At 47.7% G+C, this 19,335-nt stretch overlaps 1 protein-coding gene across 3 annotated transcripts in view; it reads left to right on the forward strand.

Moving 5' to 3' along the window:
- LOC144151933 (uncharacterized) overlaps nucleotides 1–19,335 on the forward strand; it is a 71,104-nt gene that overhangs the window by 25,955 nt on the left and 25,814 nt on the right. Inside the window, exons 5-11 of one of the 3 annotated variants that reach the window (XM_077683107.1) lie at nucleotides 4,132–4,286; nucleotides 6,812–7,183; nucleotides 8,997–9,113; nucleotides 13,531–13,644; nucleotides 16,282–16,429; nucleotides 18,735–18,794; nucleotides 18,933–19,048. In XM_077683107.1, coding sequence (XP_077539233.1) covers nucleotides 4,132–4,286; nucleotides 6,812–7,183; nucleotides 8,997–9,113; nucleotides 13,531–13,644; nucleotides 16,282–16,429; nucleotides 18,735–18,794; nucleotides 18,933–19,048 — 1,082 coding nt within the window. Of the gene's footprint in view, nucleotides 1–4,131; nucleotides 4,291–6,811; nucleotides 7,184–8,996; nucleotides 9,114–13,530; nucleotides 13,645–16,281; nucleotides 16,430–18,734; nucleotides 18,795–18,932; nucleotides 19,049–19,335 lie in introns of those variants that run through there. The other 2 variants (XM_077683104.1, XM_077683108.1) reach the window with 2 other exon arrangements.

A 19,335-nucleotide genomic window follows, 5' to 3' on the forward strand; every position in this document is an offset into this window, starting at 1 on the left:
GCAACTGTTGTATATTGAGTAACTCTGGTTGGGAGGACATCCTGCCAGGGGGAGGAAGAGTTAGACCCTGGAGCGGGACAACCCCTTAACCGTTTTATTATTTTGACAATTTCTATGCCCAAACTACTTGTTTTTTAAAGTCCTGATATTTGATTTTATTAGATGTTGAATATTTTTCTTATAAAAAGCAAGTTTTTGATGTCGAAAACAAAATTCAAGCACATACTAAGTCAAATTTTATCGTCGTTGAGAAACTGGTGAATTAACTCAAATCAGGTGATGTTATATTGAACGCCATTGGGGACACCCAAATATAGAAACCGGGTAGGCTTTGTGGGGATGCAATTATGTCGATGCGTCGCCAATGATGCACACTTAGGTTAGTGTCTTCTAAGCAGGCTTCTTCATCTGATGAACTGCCGATTTCAAAGTCATCGCCATCACTTCAACTTCCAGCAACGAAGTGAACGAACGAAAGCAACGAAGTGAAGCAACGAGTTATTATCATAATCCGAGGAGCTGAACAATGGCGAAAGGCTTCTTTTTCTCAATGACGGACCAGTGACACATTTATCGCCTCCATCTGACGCCATGTTTTTAAACAGAAGTTGCCCCCAAAAGAAATGTGAAATGGCGGTTAAAAAAAGGGGAAGGGAAACCTGCCCAGTGCTGCCCTCTGTGAAACGACACGCTAAATAGCCCACAAAGGAGCGTGTCTCAATAAAAACACTCAAGGGGAAATATTATCTCGAGCGGACGATCTACACTCATCCAAAATGATTTTAGGACAGTTCAGCTAACAGTTGAGGGGTTAAGGGGCCATGACGACAACATACAGGTTTGTTTTATTCGATAGATTTGGGGTCTTGCAGTGCGCTCGGCACTTGTTACAGTGCGCTCGGCTTTATTAACCGAGAAATTTAACAATTTAAGCGAAAATTTCAATTTTCTCTCTACATCAGGGGGTGCGTGACATTGGCAGTGACGTGTCCGGGGCAGGTACTGAAAACAGGAGTTAGTATGTTGACTGAAGCTGCCGCTGATGGCCGAAACATGCCTTCCCTTAGCCTGGTTACCGCATGTTTTCATAGATGGCGTAGCAATACTGCTTGAGGAACACTTTTTTTTTTTTTTGACTGGACTTGCACCTGGCTTATTGTTACGGTTGATAGTAATCGTGTCGTAAAAGGTGGGTTTGACTTCACAGGAAGGGTCACGCAAGTGGCAGTGTCAGTTATGCCAGTTGCCAGTGCCATTTCAGGCAAGCCCAACACGCTGGCATAGTGTGCGCCATACACACTGGCGCCTCTATGTTTACATGTTCATTCGTACCTTGCTTTGTGTACCCCATCATTCTTACTGCTGTAAAAAGAATGGGCACAAAATTAGAGTGCAAATAGCTCATTCTGCGAGCTTATAATCTCGGTTTATTTGCGTTGGATTTTGTCGTCTACCCAACGACAACAAATTGCCCATAATACGTGATAAGCTCAGTGCGGAAAAGTCCCTAGTGAGTCGCAGGGCTGTTCTCTGTTTTCCTCATTGTACAGCTTATTTTAGTGCAGTTTGCGTTAAAGGTCGTGTCTGTGTTATTCTAATGACACAGTCTTTCGAATGAACCAAAGTTGCATGCTGTCGTCATGGCTCCTTATTAAATAGTGGCACTCGGTTGGGCATAAATTGAGCTTCGAAGCTGCAAACCCCCCAGCGTTTTTTGGGTTGCAGTTTCAATTGCAGAGCACTTTAGGGGCTCGCTTTGTCGTCGTAGCTTGCTCACTGGACCCAAGTAGAACCACATGGCGTTCCATCGTTGCAGTGTAACCCAGAGGCTTTGAAAGCCAAGTGGTTTATATAGTCATAAGCGTTCGAAACTCGTGAACCGCTGGCGCTTGTCATACATCTCCCCGTTGTTTAGCGCAAAGAAAACTGCAGGTACATTTGAGGCAAAATATACATAACTAACCGGCAGCGTTCACGTTCATTTAGTTGGGAACACTCGTTCGGTTGGTTTTTACGGTAGTAAGACAGAAAAAGTGGCAGTGCAATGCCGGCACGTGCAGGAGGAAGAGCAAGCACAAAAAGAACACAAGTCCTGTTGGCGCAGTTTCAGGCAGGGGGTGCGAAAGCACTGTGAAGGCGGGAAATTGAATTGCATTGGGTGATAGCAGTGAGCGGATAATGACGCTACAGCCCATTATGGCGAATCACCGCTCTACACTCCCGACAGCTTTCACATTGAGTGGAATGGCTTTAATTGTTTTGTTATTATTCACCCAGTTTCTCAATGACCTCCTCCCGACTTTTAATTTGGACAGGACAGGAGAATGACGAATTCGTACCTCTACCGTTACAAGTTATGAAAGAGGGCTCGCCGGCAGGTAAACCTTTAACCCATTGCAGTATGAATTCTGTGTGTGTGTTCACATGTCTGCGTGTGTGCGTTAGGCGTGGGAAGCGGAAGTTTTGCGGCAATAAAGGTGATGGTCACGCGGCATGAACAGGCTTCTCTCCGTCAAGTGTGTATTGACCAAGTTTTTCTGTGCGTAGGCAGTTAGTCAAGCTAATTGTAACCACAGTGCTGTAATGCCAAGAGTAAAGACTTGTATCTGCAGTGAAGAAATGAGGAGGAGTTCTTGAAAGTTCTTAAAGGGACCCTGCAACACTCTTTGAGCAGTGCAAGTAAACGTGCGGGATGTTTAGATTACACTGCAAGGAATACCTGAGCCAAATATTACGCGTGCATGTGAAGTGGTGAGCGTGCAAATCGCTGTGAAAAACACTTAAAAACCAGCTATGCTGTCTTCAATTTTCCTCCATATGCACCCCTGGCATGGCCTAAACAACGTCATTGCAGCCATGGCTGTCCTATTGGCTGTTGCTGGTTAACTTTGCGGCTTATTTCTCGCATTTCCTTTCACGATCCGCCGTCATCAACGCTGTGTACCAACTTCTTCACTGCCCGAATTCGTGCGCTCAGTTTTGGCGTTTATTTTGTGTTTTGAGTGCACGTGGGGTTTGAGTGGCAAACTCAATACGCCCCCTTCAACGAGACCACTCGACAACAAACGTTTATTGCTTCAAAAATGCCCTACCAGCCTGAGTGCGCGCTTGCGAGCAGACAGCCACGCCTCCTTTTTTGTGGCACCAGACCGGAAATAGACCCCTGCACGTTGCGTAGAAAAGGAGAAAAATCCTCGGCCTGTGATATATCGAAGGCTGCGGAAGAGAACGCCGTGAGCCGCCCCCCCTCTCCGGGAGGGAGCGTGCAGCTTTCGTTGCTTTGTCTGCAGTCGTTTAGAGCAGTGGTTCTCAGCCATGACTGCCCCGGGGACCCCTTTTGGGCTTGCGATAGTGATGGGGGACCCCACGATGGAGCGTATGTTGATCTGTGCCATAATGTCAAACAATTTGTACTTGAATCTGTCAGTCTTCTAGACACCTATATGCTGCCTTTTGTGGGTTTCTTTTCTTTGTCTTTCATAGCTGGCGTGCTGGACAAAATGCAGATGTCAAAATATGTGCCACGCGGAGAAGCTAAATGTACATTTAATCCGGCGGATCCACCTTTTTGCTTTGCAAGCAAATGCTGGCAAAATCGAGAGAAAATCGGCGGGCGAAACGTTTGGTGGGAAGCTTCGCGGACCCCTGAAATGCTATCGCGGACCCCCTGGGGTCCGCGGAGCCCCATTTGAGAACCACTGGTTTAGAGGAACAATTATGCGCGATTTCTCATTTCCGCATAGTTTTGGTGATACTGAACAGATTTTCACAATTCTTGCTGGAGAAGATTGCTGGGACAATCGACCTTGCCCCAAAATACATTCCAAGTAGTCGATAAGTGCTGCAGGGTCCCTTTATCTTTGCGGTATACAAGTGAGGGGCTTTGAGATGGCTAGGGCAGAACGGATGCTTGTGAATAGCTGTACCTTTAAAAGAAATTGTGAAAAACCCAGACCTGGAGCGTAACTTCGGTTGTGTGAAGGTGTGTTGCTGCAGTAGGCACAAGGCAGTCATATCTGAGCAGAGTGCAACTTTAGGAATGGTGCCAACTTATGCCCTCCCCCCCTCTCCTTTTCACCCCTGCGCTTCTTTTTTTTTTTTTTTCCCTCTCTTTTTCTCGTTTCTTGGCAGAGATCTGCAAGGCCATCTCGGATGAGGAGAAGCGGGAGTACGCCGGCGAAGTGGAGCCCAAGACGGCCGAGGAAGTCGCCGAAGAGTTCCAACAAACACACCACCACCCTTTCAAACTCAAGGACCCTCCACCCCCGATTAGGTTTAACATTCCCGTAAGTACCTACTACGCCGACGAGAAAAATTCCATTCGGGCCATCACCTATCACTAGCTGCCGCTCATTGGCAAGAGAGAACACACCGCCACCCCTTCCCTCTGTGCGTCCTTAGTAAGCAGGCGCAGGAGAAGGACCCTGTTGTCGTCGTCATGAAATTGTTCGCCAGGAAATTGTCCCCCAGCTGATATACCTACCCCGCCCTCTGCCCCTTTCCACTATGAACACGTACACCGTTCTTCTACTGTGACTGTTCCCTAGGGAGTGCGAAGTCTCATTCCTCCAGCGGGCACCTCGAGGCGCTTGTCTCATTTTGAATCGATTAAAGAGAAACGTCGTCTGGAGCCCCGACACGTGTCTCTGTCGCCAACCTCATTGTGTCGTGTACCTCTTCTGACACGTATCGGACACTTTTTGGAGTGTGCGCCTGTTGTGTGGTGTCTTGAGAGACTTGCTGTCTGGCCAGGAGGGGCGTAGTGGTGCGTGGAGCAAGTTCACGCATTGTGTAGTTGCTGGGAAGTTGTCACAGCACTGCTCGCCAGTCGAGACTGCACTGTTTTTCACGAGAGTCAAACTGGTCACGCCACATTTGTCGGAGGTGTGGCTGATTTGAGTGGAGAGGGTACTCGCGGAACTACAAAAGAGAGCTCCCTGTGACTCGGGGAAGAAGGATGAGCAAATTATTGATCTGTGTAGGATTGAACAACAACAACAACAAAAAAAAGTGGAACGGGAAAGAGGGCAGCATCGGGTTGTAGCACTAGTCTTGTACCAGTGTTGTCCTGGTGCGTCGTCGTCACTTGATCCAAGATATTTTTCCTGAAGCTTGCAAAGCGACAAACTCTTTCAAAGGGATTTTCTCTGTCAAAGCTCCCTCCCGGGACTGCATGCATGTTCTGTAAACATTGTAGCCGCTCTTTTGTTGTAGCTAAAGCATTTTGTCTCTACCTTTTCTTTTTCTTGTAAAAGTTGCCCTGTATACTGGCTTCAAATACATTTTTGAGTCATTCACACTCTAGCACAACCAAAACTTGCGTGCGAGGTGAGGAAAAATTGCCAGTTTTGACCACGTTATACATTATGACTGCATTCTTGGAATTATTGGAGGTACACAGTTCATAGTTTTTGTTGGAACCACAGTGTTGCGCATTGTGCTTGATTGTTTGCTTTTTTTTGTGACAACAAGCCAAGGAATACTGCCATGTGGGTTCATGTCGCCATGGCCCGAGTTGTGTTCTGCATGCGACACAGTGCAGTATTTTTTGGCGCATTCTGTGGGAGCATCACTACTGAATAGTATGCATTGTTTATCCTGTTACAGTGTTCATTACCGCTGTAGCTGGTACATTTCGTTACACTGGACTAAAAAAAAAACAGAAAGTGCACTTTGCAAGTTTTTAAAGCTGCCGCACTGTCAGTTTTCTGGGATTGCTTTTGTGTCAATTGTTATGTGTGGTCTCATTTAGTGTACTACTTTCTTTTTTTTTACATTTGGATGGTGTGTATTATGATGAATTCAGACATTTACATTTGTGTGCTCTTCAAACTGTCTTCTGTTTCCCAGTGAACAAGTTTGGTGTTTGGTGTCTCGAATTGCAAGCTTTATAGAACACACATCTACTGTTCTCACTGTTAATCTAGCTTGAAGCATTGGTGTGTGATCAGTGGTCAGTATGCGCTCTTGCATCTACAAGGTTCTCCGGAAGACTCCAGCTCTACAAGCATGTTGGAATTCGTTATTAGTTCAATTCGCACAGTTTTTGTGGCATGTACAGCATGGGCAAGTTCGAAATATGGTGAAGGTGGTATTGGTGTTCAGAAAATTATGCTCCTCTTATTCATGGAGGTTTGCCTGCAAATTCATCTTTGGTGATACAAAACATGGGACACTGCTTTGACGAAACTTTGTGTTGAGAGCGTGAGAGTTTTGCATGTTGTCGTTACGTCATGTAATAAAATGTGTGATCTGTTTACTGCGGTTTCTGCCTGGAAAAATAAAACTGGCATCCAAAAGTTGGTGGTTGGGAATGCGGTATCGTAATAAAGGTGTTGGGAGCCAGCCGTATTGCACCCCGGCTTCTGTCTTCAAGACATCTGGATCAGCGTCGTCTTGCTGTACCATCGCTCTGTTTTGATCATCGCCGTCTCTGCACCTTGTTTGTCAACACATCCATGCGCACGGGGCGAATTTTTGTTTGGCTGCGGTTTGCCAGCCTTTCAGAGGTCGTCGTCAGCAGGGTTGCCTTCTTGACTTGTGTCCTCCACTCCCTAGGCCTTCTCCCGAATGTGCGTTCTGTTTGTGACATCGTAATAAACGTATGCTGTGACCTGCCCGTCTTGTTTTCTTCCCTCTGTTATTCTGCGCGCACAGGGTTTCACAAACAGTTGTGTGAGGCACTTAGCCTACTTAGTTCTCGGTCTTGCTCGATCCCCCTCTCCCCTCCTCTCCCTCCCGCTCCCCCTCCTCCTCCTTCCCTGCTGCCCCCTCGCCTGGGGCTAAGAGGCACACACGCTTTCCTCCACAGAACGCCACCAACCTCCCCGTGAAGACGCTCGCCGAGAAGGTGGCCGACGCCGCCCACCTGCACAAACAGTTTCCGGTGTCGAGCGGCAACCAGCACCGCGTCAAAGAGCTCGAGTGGGTGCCCGTGGAGAAGACGGAGCAGCCGGCAAAGGCCCTGCGGGCCGCCAAGCGCACCCCCCTTGCTGGGAAGGAGGGGGGCCCGTCTTCGCCCCCCCCTCTGTTAGCCCTCATGCCCCCCGCCCCCTCCTCAACCAACACCTTCTCCCCGCTGCCCACTGTCGCTGCTCCGCCTGTGTTTCAGGTGGAGGAGGTTCCGCAGCCTGTCTCGTCGGCCGTGGTTACCTCGACGGTGGCGGAGCCGACCGACGCGCCGGTAGGGCTCCTCACTACTACTGCGCTTGGCCCCTCCCCGTGGCGTGGTATTGTGTGGGCGAGTATCCCTGTTGTGCCACTGGCTTCTGTGCTGATGGCGGTGTGGGGGTGGAAAGGGTGGCATCGGGTGAGCCACATGGTGCCCAGTTTGGGTGGTGGCGACAGGGTTTCGAAACAGACTCTTGTGTCGTAGTTCCCTGCTTGCTGGCACAAGCGCAGAGTTACCTATGCACAACAGAGTTTGTTGCTCCAAGGAGTCTACTGAGCAAAGCTCTTCTGATTGCGAGACTTGTACACTCAACCGAAATGACAGGGCAGCTCCTTCGATGCTACCTGTCAACGGGAGACATTAACTTTGTTACCAACAAGCTTCACAACTGAGCTGAACACGATCCTCACATGGGCTACTTCGTGGGCAGATAATACCTGTGCTACATGGAAGCTTTCAATTGACAGTTGACTATTACAAGTGCACCTTATATAATAGACAACGGAAGGCCTTTGAAACAGCCGTGTAGCACAGGTGTTAGCTTGCCGGAAGTTTGCTGCAGGTGGCAGTTACAGTGAGTAAGGTTGTACACTAGTTCATTGTGCTTTAGGTACACAGGCTACAATTGTACAAGCAAACTGGTTCTGCATATTAGTACCACATTACTGGTTTTCTTGAGTATGAACAAAAACGGGTGGGCTGTTGCTGGTGTACAAATGCGATTCCGTCGTACAAAAGTACATTTTCACAACCATCTCGTGGGCTGCAGCCATTTGCTGCACTTGTGAACATAAAAACTGCATTCCTGTATTGCTGTGTGGTTCAACATTAACACACTACGCTCTAAACTTGCGCATACATGAGAATGCATTGTATGCTTCCAGCAAAACTTACCATTGCTTATATTGTTGTGGTACCAGGAAACATGAGGGAAGGGGTAGTTGTGTGTTGTGTTGTGCTGTCCAGTGTTGTGGGCCGTTTGTTGGTGTTGGAAACGCACTGTCCAGCTTGAAGGAACATGCGAAGTCACTTGTACAAGTTGGCTAGTCTGTCTGTCTTGCAGTGGATTGAACAAATTGGTGTCCCTAGAAATTTCTTACAGGCAGTTCGTGGTCGTAGGTGTGTTAAGACTGCTGCCTAGCTTCAGAATCCTTAACGAGTATTGGGTTTTATCAGGATGGGTCAAAGAGCTTTACAATTGCCCAAGTGGAGCCGTAACCCCTGCATAAAAAAGCAGTGTTGAGTAGTTGCTTTGAGGTGGAGCTTGAAATATTGGCTCACTGTTTTGATGAGTAAAAAAAATCGTTGCTTTTAGAGATGCGGAGCTGGTTCATGCATGATACGTTTTGAGGGCTATGTTGATATTCATTTTTCGGGAGTTTAAACTTTTACTTGGGCTTGTTGGCATGTTTTAAGCATACTGTAATGCATATGCTGTTTCTAAGAATGGATTGCAGTATGCTAAAACATGTTACTACGCCTTGATGGGGAAACTGCTTTGGTCTCCCTTTCCCTAGGATGCATCTTGGCATGATTTCAATTCAGTTCCAAGTTCTCGAGCCAGTTGCAACTACCCCATTCTTACACAGTGTCTTCGAAGGCTAAAAATTACTTGCCGAAGCTAAAAAGCACATTATTACAGGTGCATATTGCAAAGTGTAGAGCTGAGAATGCAGGTTCGTTCAAGCCTGGACAGTGCGTGGCGGGTAGTCGTAGCCGCCCCAAGTGGCGTTTGCCCCCCCCCGGCAGAGTGCGAGGAGGCGCGAGCGATTGCGAGGTGTGGTGCAGAAGAGTGCGCGTGTGCCCCGCCCTCTTCCCACACCAGGAGAGCACCACCGACATTGCGAGCATTATGAGCCGCCGCGTTGATGCGTTGCGAGCCCTCAAGGAGAACCCCATGGATCTGGAAGCCATGAAGGTTTACCACGACTGCCACAAGCAGGTACGTGTGCTGCCGCCCCCACCCTGCCCACCTTGCGAAGCCCTTTCCAGGTTTGGCAAGCATCTGTAGACACCTAGTCAAGGGAGCAGCAAAAGCCCATCTGGTCAGGCATTATACGAAGAAACTAATGCAGCCAGACAATCAAAAAAGGAAAAAAAAAAAAAGTTAAAAGGTGTTTCAACATTAGGAACAAGGAACCTGTTTGGGTTCCGAAACGGCTTTCAATATTTTTTTTTTCTTTTTGACTTGGGTCTCTGACTGCATTACTGTCTTTTTATTGGTAGACACCCATGCTCTCCTATTGCGTTGTGCCGTGATGGAAGGGGCTGTTGGAGTAGAGGTGCATACCCGTGGTGTGCACCCATAGTAAGGGTTTGGCCGAAATGAGGCTTGGAAAGAAGGTTGCAATGAACAAGGAATGCCTTTGCACGACGTAAGTGGACATATGTGCATGCCAGGGGCAGCACGGAGGTTTGGGAAGGTGCGACTTGCGCGTAGTGGAATTTTGGATGAAAGTAGGACAGTGGTAGTGGCCACAGAAAGACTGGTAGGCTGCTGTAATTAGAAGTACTGAAACTCTCGAAGCGCTTCAAACTTCATTTTCTGTGCGCTCGGTGGAACATTATTTTCTTCGGTTAGGGCGGGCAGGCAGTCTTGAAGGTTGGCGTTTGTGGCCCGATGGCATTTTGGCTCTCGTTATCGGGGTGTAGGTGAAATGTTTCGTTTGGTCTCGGTCTAGGTGGCTGAATACTTGTTGGCTGGTTTTCTGTCGGCTGCCCAAGCAGATGGGCTTGTGTCCGCAGTGGTGCAGCTGAAACTGCTGACCACTAGAAAAGCTGGGAGGTTCCGATAGAAAAGGTGACTAAAACTGCAACAAGCACATAAGCCAACCTAGAACGTTGGCTTACCAACTGTTATCTGCATAACGTGTAGAAATGATCTGGAAGAACATTTAATGATTAAAGAGAAAGCACTGAGCAAAAAAAATTGTTAAATTGTTAGGTGTGTCTGGTGCTCGAACCCCGCTTGCAGCATCAAAACCTGGGACTCTACTACTAGGCCATAGAAGCTGAACAGGGCTTACAGAAACAGTGGAAGTGCTCAAAGCAAACCAGTAGATGGCGCCACACGCAACAGGAAGCGCACAGCGAATGGAATCTCGTAGGAAAGGGATCTCGCTCGCACCGCTGTGTCTACAGCAAAAGACCTCTTTGCCCCCTAAAGCCTACTGCAATCTTTCCAGTATAGTGTCGCTATATTCTCCTGAAAGATGCAAATGCCTGCCAATAGTTGTGACCACAAAACTGCACTATTTATTGGTGGCCTTATCAAAACGGTGCTGGGGCAGGCTGGTCATTTTTTATTGCTGTGGCTATAATAAGCAGTAAACACAACTACAGACCCAAGAAGAAGCCATAACATGATTTGTGGTCAAACATCTGTTGTGCATCAAAAGTTTTAAAGAAAAAAAATAGCGCACAAGCATGGCTGAAATTCGTGTATGCAGTGCTGGTGCCATCGGATAAGGTGGATGGAAGCATATGTGGAAGCATTTGGTAACAAGGCAAGGCAAAACAAGTGTGGCGATGCTCAAACTCCAATGTAGTGGTTTATTGGGTATGTTCAGCAGAATCTGCATTGGCCTTATGAGCGCCTATACGACTTTAAGGCGCCCCTGCTTTTGTCAGTAGATCTTCTGCGGGCCCCCCAAAAATCATAATGGAATGCTTATGGGTGGTTCTTCAGAGATTGTGCAAGGATCTTGTTCTTCTCCCTTTTGAGTGGCTTGCACTGGCTTCCGAACATGGCGTTTCTCGCACGCCCTTCCAACCGTGCTTTGTACTCTCGGTCTCGGTGGTCACGCTTGCTTGCTTCAGCAGTGACATTGGCTGCCTGTCACTCCTTTTGTTGTCCACCAGTGTTGATCGGAATTTTGTCGGTGTCATGCCCCATTCCTTCCTCTTTTGCTGGCCGGCACAGGCTGCACACTTGATTTTGCAAGGCGTGCAAATGCCAATGGGAGTTGCATACTCGATGAAACATCGTGCGACCAGTGGCAGAGGCAGGTGGTGAGACGCGTTTCGACGTTTCTCTAGCATCGTCGGCAGTGGTGTGAAGGCATTCATGCACTCTTATTCTCTGCTCTTCCATCAACGAATTGACGCCGAGAGTTTTTACCAACATCCCCTATTCGTTGCTCGTGCAATGACTAAAATGGGCAGGCAAGTAGTGCGTGTGGAAATATGACAATTCCACAGCCTGACGTAGAAGGCTTGTGGCTGATCACGAGACCAGTGCACAAAGTTTGAGCACGAGGCTTGTATTGGGCAGGCAAGTAGTACGTCTGTGGAAATATGACAATCCCACAGCCTGATGTAGAAGGCTTGTGCCGGATCATGAGATTAATGCACAAAGTTTGAGCGCGCAAAGGTTATGTTAGCTGAAGCCCAAGGAGGAACAGAAATGTTTTCGAGGCTGTCCCTGTCTTCTCATAAGTGCTACTTAACTGGCTTGGTGGTGTGGTGGAGTACCGCAGTCTCGGATTGCTCCTGCCGAGTGTGCGTTGCGGAAAGGCAGAGGCAGTTTGGGTAGACGTGTCTGTAGTGCACTGGAGTTTCACTGTGGCATTTGTTGCACATATCCAGCAACGTTGCTGCAGCCACCAAGTTTATTTTGGCTGTATCTGTTGTATTGAATGTAGGTGCCATGTATGGTGCACAGGTCATTGCTGTAGGTATGCCAGCCTAGCAAAACTGTTCTTCAAAGGCGACAAGGCGACATTCCATTCCCAAGTCATTGCAGGCATGGCGCTTCTGGTGTGAAGCAGGACTTAAGGTTGTGATAGGCTCCTGTCCACACCTAAACCAACCAAAAATATACTAAACCTCCCCTGTAGACAAAAATGTGTAGAACAGATCCGAGGTGGCAATTTTTCTGGTAAAAAAATACTGAAATTAAAAGATACAATTTCTGGGACTTGAGCTGAGGTTGTAAGTGCTAAAAGCTGTGACGCTACCCACTAAGCCACAGAGGCTGAACAGCCAGCTGGTTTTAGCAGTTAGAGATGATTGCAGTGTTGTTCAAGTCTAACCACTAGGGGGCACTAGGTGTAACAAAGTGTTGCGGTCAGCATTGGCTTGGAAACAGAATGACACCCTTAAAATATTGGCATTACATTCAGTAGCATCTTTTTATTCTACTCAATGCAGCCATGGTTCACTTTTCATCCTAGACAACAAAGGCATGGTGTTCGAATGTGTGAAATAAAAATGGGTTGTGAATGTACGCATCCATGATTGCCTATCTGATATTCGATTTGGTGCTCAAACCTCTCTTTTTGCATTCCATTCATATTGAAGTAGTTCACTATTCACACACCGCTACAGCAAACCACTCTCTGAGAGTTGACCTCGGCTATCCCCATGCTGCACTGCTCTGCTGTTAAATCCCAAAACTGTCCAGCCCTGCTTTAATGTGTTGGTGGCATCACCAGTGCCTTTTTGTGGGTTCATTTTGTTGTTTTAGTGATGCACCAGTTACAAGTTGTCCAGCGACACTCATCATTACGTCATTAGATGCCTAAACAAGGTTCTCGAATAGTAATGCAGGGCCTCTCATTGGTTTGCTGGCAGCAGCTATGGGCACTCTAAACTTGGAATGGCGAAACATACAGGCAAGCTATGTTGACTGAGTGGCAAAAGAGCCATACTAAACAGTCGTTACTTTGAACTCGTGTCCACGCTGGCCAGCAAGGGCTCATCCTGTCATGTGCTCCTAATTAGCATTACACCCCCTGCCCCCATCGCTCTTTGTGGAAATTGTTAAAGTATGTTCGTATGGTATAGTAAACCTTCTAGTACTACTATTTCAAGCTAGGCATTGATACCTGGTGTTATAAAATCCAGGTTTGAGGCACTTGTCTACACTGCAATGGCCTGTCAAGAAGCCTCCCGTGTTAAAGCAGGCTGTTTGTTTGTTTCCTCTCCTTGTAAATCCAGGCTTTCTAATTTTAACATAGATATTGTTTATGCCTGCACAACGAGTAGCCGTAGTGATGGCAGCTAGGTATCCATTGATGACGAGAAGCAGCGGTGTGGGACGTCCTGTACGCTAGGATATGGTGAAAGCTTGGTGGTGTTGGTTGCATTGCTCAACCCCGTGCATTCTGTGATGTGCGTCATGTCCCCCTTCCACCAGGGCACCTCAATGGGTACGGTACCTTGATTACTCAGACGTGTCGCAGTTCTCATATGAGACTTGAATCTTGCATCATTGGGTGCAGTTTGGGCGGTATTACGCGGTAAGGGAGCGAGGTGTCTACAGATGTAGCGGCTTGGGATGTGCTTTCGCAAGATACAGATGTCCCCATCCTATCCCCGCCACTCGCTGCTGTCACGTTCTGATGCTGTGTGAACAGTTCCAGGCATGGGTGCTGTCAAAGCAGGAACCAGGCCAGTACACAGGCTCAATAGACTTCAGGCCGCTCACCCCGGATGAGCTGTCCGGGCCATCGCCAGCATGGGTCAAAAAGGTAAGTGTATCACCGGGTGCACGGTGAAACCAACGTGAAGTTTATCTACTGCAGCAGGAGCGGCCAGGTGGTCACTTTTGTTTGGGAAACGGTCGATCTCTTTTATTTGCCAGTCTGGAATAGTTACAGATCGTGGGTGGTTCTCGCAATAGAAATTCGGTGGGCAGAACAAGATAGTACAGTTCTCGCAATAGAAATTCTATGGGCAGAAACAATACGCGGATCTGCTGTGGAGCGATTCTCGGCCCTTTACAAGGACAAATAAAGGGACCTACCCCCAAATTCCGAACCCCTATTCCGCACTAGAGCCTCCAGTCGAGAATATCCATGAAAGTGATTTCCGCAGGTAAAGGTGCTGCGATACCCTTCCACTCAGTCCACTGGAGGAAACATGCAGAGCGGAGAACAGAATCGGAATATGGCCACTAATGTTCAAACGGAAATTGACTAGTCAGTCGACGACAAAGGAAAGTGCATTTGTCAGTACTCGAGGTCAGACTGGTGCCCCACTGATTCTATAGTAGTGTTATAACCACTTTGCCGTGACTTGTCGCTGTAATAGATGCATGGCTGGCAGGTATTTATGTAAGCGATACAAAGCGCAGTTACAAGGTCCAAGAAGTGGAGTATTAAGTCGTCGTTTGCAGGTTTTGCCTCGACCAGATGGGGCAGCAGCCCCCCAAAAATACAGGCGTTTGCTAGATCCCAGGAGTGATTTGGTGCCGAACAGAAAACTGCTCCGGACCCTGTACCTGCAAGCACCCATTTGTGTCGCATACCTCTGCGAGAGATTGATCAAGATAGAATGGGTTAGTTCGTTGCTAGCTGAATCTGGAAGGCATACAAATAGGCATACAAAAGCAATTTTCTTGTTTTTATCTTTCCTGTTTCGTGATAGTTTCAGGTTGCGATAAATAGACACCAGGCTCCTTTTTAATGCGTGGGCACCACTCACGCCTTACTTGGCTCAGTTGATAAAAAATGCAGAATCCTCCCGATCCACATCTTGGTTGTAGGCTGTTGCCGAAACTATGTTGGCTGATGATTCAGTAGGTGGCGTTGTGCACATGCTTCGCTGCTGCCTCGCAAGTAATTCAGTGCATAGCGATTCAGTTGAAAGTGTAAGCTCACCTAAGGTGAGTAGTTTGTACCTGAGGTATTCTCACATAAGCGAAAGCTAAGGTGCCGCCGTAGTTTCTTTTTTTTTGCGCTTTTTGCCTTTTGTTGGCCTTTTGCTGTCAAACTAGTTATCGTCGTCAATGGATACCAGGCTTTGCACTAATTGGTAACAACACAGTGTGGCTTTTTGATACCATTTGTATTCCTGCTGTCTAAGAGCGCCACAGTGGTAGTGCAGTGAGGTACTATAGCCGTTGGTTTGTCTTGTTTGTCGGTCCACAGCAGTTTTGAGCAGTCCCTGGGCAGTCCACAACTTAGTCCTATGGCCAAATAAAATACGGAGCTTCTCTGGAGCACTTCTGAGCAGTACAAAATGACAAAAAATTGAAGTTCCTTTCCTGAGAGAAAGGTGGTTAAAACGTGAAGCTTTCTCTCATGCAACTTGAGTCAAAGCCAAAGTCCAAAATCCAAATTGCTTCGCATGTGTTGGAATGGCGCAGTCGGATAGGCGTCGGTAGTATCATATTGCAAGGGACCCAGGTTCGATTCCAACCACGGGGAGCATTTTTTTCTATTTTGAGGCGCTTGATATGTTTTGTGCAAACCCATAGTGTAAGTTGGCTTTGCTGCAGTGCGTTTTGGGCGAACGATTTGGATTTGACTTTCCACCAGAGAGAGCTTCGCATTTCAACCATCTTTCACTTCACACCCATGATCGTCATCATCGTCACAGAAAGTTGGCTTCCCTGCAGTGTGTTTTGGGGCAACATTGCCGTTAGTGAGGCATAAAAAGGTTTGCTTTAATAAAAGAGACCTTGTATGTACGAGTGCAGGGGTTGGCAACCTTTCAAGGTGGAGGGCTGAGTTGCATGAAGCTGACTTTGTAAGGGCCGGATAAAAAATTGGTGTGGACAAGAGGGGGTGGGGGGGGGGGGGGTCATATTTTAAACCAGTGCAAAGAAAGTAAGTGAAGACATTACCTGGCTAAATGTGATGATGGGGGCCAATGTCACCTGGAAGTGGTCTTGCTTTGTTTCTGTCCCAATTTGAGGTTAGAATTGCCATGTCAGCCTTGAGCTAGATGGGAAGTCACAACAGGAGAGGGGTTCTGATGTCATGCTGGGGCTGCATAATACTTCCCCGCAGCTGCTGGTATAAAATCCAGAGAAATGTGCCACTCACGGACACTTCGTCACCTGTCAGTACACAGTGCACCTAGTTTCAACTGTGTTCTTGCTGTGGTTTTATTTACCTAATTGCTCTGGGCTACCGAGCACTATCTCGCAGGTGCAATGACTGCCCGCCGTGGCTTTTCTTCTGATGGACGCCAAAAACAACAGAAAAGCCAGCATGTTAGAGATTTCTGGTGGTCACTGAGGCACGCTTCATAGCTCCTAAAACCCCCACCTTTAAACCCTAGATTTGCTTTCGCTTGCCTTTAGTGTTGTGGCATTAGAAACGTGTGTGGGTGGTGGTTGTCTGTTGACGGTTGCCCCCGAATGTTGTCCCCCTTTGTAGGACCAGTTCATGAGGGCAGCGCCTGTGTGCGAGGGCATTGGCATGCACCTGTTGCGCAAGATGGGCTGGATACCCGGTGAGGGATTGGGCAAGAACAAGGAGGGTGCCCTTGAGCCTCTGCTGCCCAGCATCAAGACCGACAAGAAAGGTACCGCTCTCTCTCTCTCTCTCTTATGCACACACACACATGCACGCACACGCACGCACATTTTCTGTCTTCTCTCTCATTCTATCTCTTCTCTCTCTCTGTCCTCTCTCATTCTGTCTCTTCTCTCTCCCTCTCTTCTCTCATTCTGTCTCTCCCCTCTCTCTGTCTCCTCTCTCATTCTGTCTCTTCTCTCTCTCTGTCCTCTCTCATTCTGTCTGTCTTCTCTCTCTCCTCTCTCATTCCGTCTCTTCTCTCTCTCTCTCTCTCTATCTCTTCTCTCTCTTATTCTGTCTCTCCTCTTTCTCTCGCTCTCATCTCTCTCTTCTCTTGCTCGCTCGCTCGCTGTTTCGGGGTGGACCCAGACACAGGGCACGAATATGCATGGGAGGCGAAACACCCATTGCGGTGGCCATGAGCTAGTGACCGCAGAGTGTCACAATAGAAACCAACGCAGACTACAAGGCTTCGTAGCTGCATTGGTGAAGGAGAGGGTAACGGCATCTGATAAACGAAATGATCATCATCACCATCATCATCATCACCAGCCTATCTACGCCCTCTGCAGGACAAAGGCCTCTCCCATTAATCTCCAATTATCCCGGCCTTGTGCTAATTGCGACCAATTTATCCCCGCAAACTTCTTGATCTCATCTGCCCATCTAACTTTCTGCCACCCCCTGCCACACTTAATACGAAAGGAAATGATAGCGGCCACAAATCATTCGGGGCTGTGCAGTCAACGCCAAGCACAACGGCTGCGCGGTTTCTTCTCCCACAACAGATGGCGCTAGCTTAACCCAGGCCAAGCGCTTGTATCCTTATCTGGCCGCTCAAGGAAGTGATGTTTGCCCTCCCATCTTTTTCTTAGTCCGTGACTCCAGAAAGGCTCTCTCGGCTGTTGACCACAGCATGAACACAAATCAGTCGACAGACCTAATGAATAGAGTCTTCTAGACTTGGTGGTCTCAATAGAATCAATAGCTCAATAGACTTTGTTAGACTTTGTTCAAATAGACTTTGAATAGCTCAATAGACTTTGTTATGCACAGCTTCAGTCCAGCTTCCGTCATTCGGAATAAAACGTGGTGGCACGCACGGTGGCTATTACTTTTCGGTGGGCAAACAATGGCCGGCCGTAATGTTTCGTCTGCATAAATAAACCTTTATTCGCTTTAAAGCTATTGCACGGAACATTGCGACAGCCTGCGCTCATTTTGTGGCTGTTTTTTGTAATTAAAAACGTTAAGCAATGCTTACTGAACTTTGACATGTGTAGTCTGTGCAAAACTGAGAGCTTTTTAGATGATTGCAGAGCAGGAATAGGTGCCCAGCAGGAGTGAAAGGAGCTTTTTAATGCTCGGCAGCTGCCTACAGGTAACCAGCTTGAGAAGCATACCTCGAGCATACCTAATTTTCTTGACCATGTTGGCTCCAAAGAACACTCAGAGCCACTCATAAGCTGTCAGTTATCCCCTCACTTTACTTTTCAATAGACTGTGCGTGATCGTTGCTCAGAATCATGCATCATCAGTTGAAGATGCTGCAATTTCAGTCAGTAAGCTTACCGCACCACTAACGCGCTCGGAAGCATATTGTCGCACAGATGGGCAAACTTTGTTTGCCCGCAGCAGTGAGTCGATGCGTGGCTCCGTCGCACTTAGTGACAACTGCACGTCTGTTAACAAAGCAACCTGAATTCTGTGCCGAGCTAGCTGTCTGTTAAAAATGCGGCACTCTTTTATAACTCTATTGTAAGCCCTTGCTGTCATGACAGTAATGCTATTACTGTATGTGCAAACTGAGGACGATGCTGAGAGATGGGCTTGCTCTGAGTGTTCACTGGTAAATTGTATCACTAAAGGCCACCTTTCACTAAATTAAGGCAATACAGCAGGGGTTACATTTGTCCTGCAGTAGACTCGTCTTTCTTTTCTTTTCAACCTTTCATTCCCCCTGTTAATTTTGAATGCGGAGCATTCCTTTGTGAGCTCCTTGTTGCTTTTTGAATGGTGTATATGTGGTACACGTGGAGCATGGTCATCACGCCACTCTTTATACATCAGCAGGGAGATTTTTCTGCAGTGCGAGTTACAGGAACTGTGCGCAGTGGAAAGGAGTGAAAAAAGATTCGCATGAACAGGATTATGATGCAGCTTGCTTTTTCTTTTTCAATGGAAATGGGGGGGAAGGAGCACATTCGTCTCACCACTATTTCCTGGCAAGGATATGCTTTGCATTAGGGTCGTTACAGAAGCAGTAACTTGCTTCGATTCAGCTTTTTTTTTTCTTTTTTTTCCCGGCGCAGGTCTGGTGTCGGAGCTAGAGACGAAACGCCCTCCCCCACCTGCCCACCAAGACTTGGGAGGTAGGGAGACTTGTAGGGAGTGCACTACTGCTCTGGCCCGAGTTTCACGGCAGCGCCTCTGCTGCCTTGCGGACGGTGTGTAATTTTTCACTTTGCTCACCTCCCATGCCCCCCGGTGGTCGTGACCCCTTTCCCTAGGCAAGCACCCTGTGTCAGCGCTGACTGAGTTGTGCATCAAATCACGATGGGGACCCCCCGAATTCACACTGGTCGATGAGAGCGGACCTGACCACAAAAAGACATTCCTGTTCAAGGCAAGCACGACCCTCGCTTTGAGCATAAATGGCCAGGGAGGAAAGCATGGGTTGATGCTTTGAACCACGTTGTCGAGCATTGCTCGTTTTTTATGCACTTGAAGAAGCGTGTTTGCAGGAACGTTTGCTTGTGGCTGCCTAGACGTGTCATTCACGCCTCCTGGTAACAGCATGCACTTCTACTAAATGCACCAGTGAGCCTTCAAGGTTACATTCTGAATACGTTGTCTCTAAAACAAAGGCACAAGCATGTCAGTGTATTAAAGTGGCGTGAAATATCTGCTGTT

Source organism: Haemaphysalis longicornis, unplaced genomic scaffold (assembly GCF_048455015.1).
Source record: "Haemaphysalis longicornis isolate Haplotype H1 unplaced genomic scaffold, Haemaphysalis longicornis Haplotype H1 scaffold_9, whole genome shotgun sequence".
NCBI lineage: Eukaryota > Metazoa > Arthropoda > Arachnida > Ixodida > Ixodidae > Haemaphysalis > Haemaphysalis longicornis.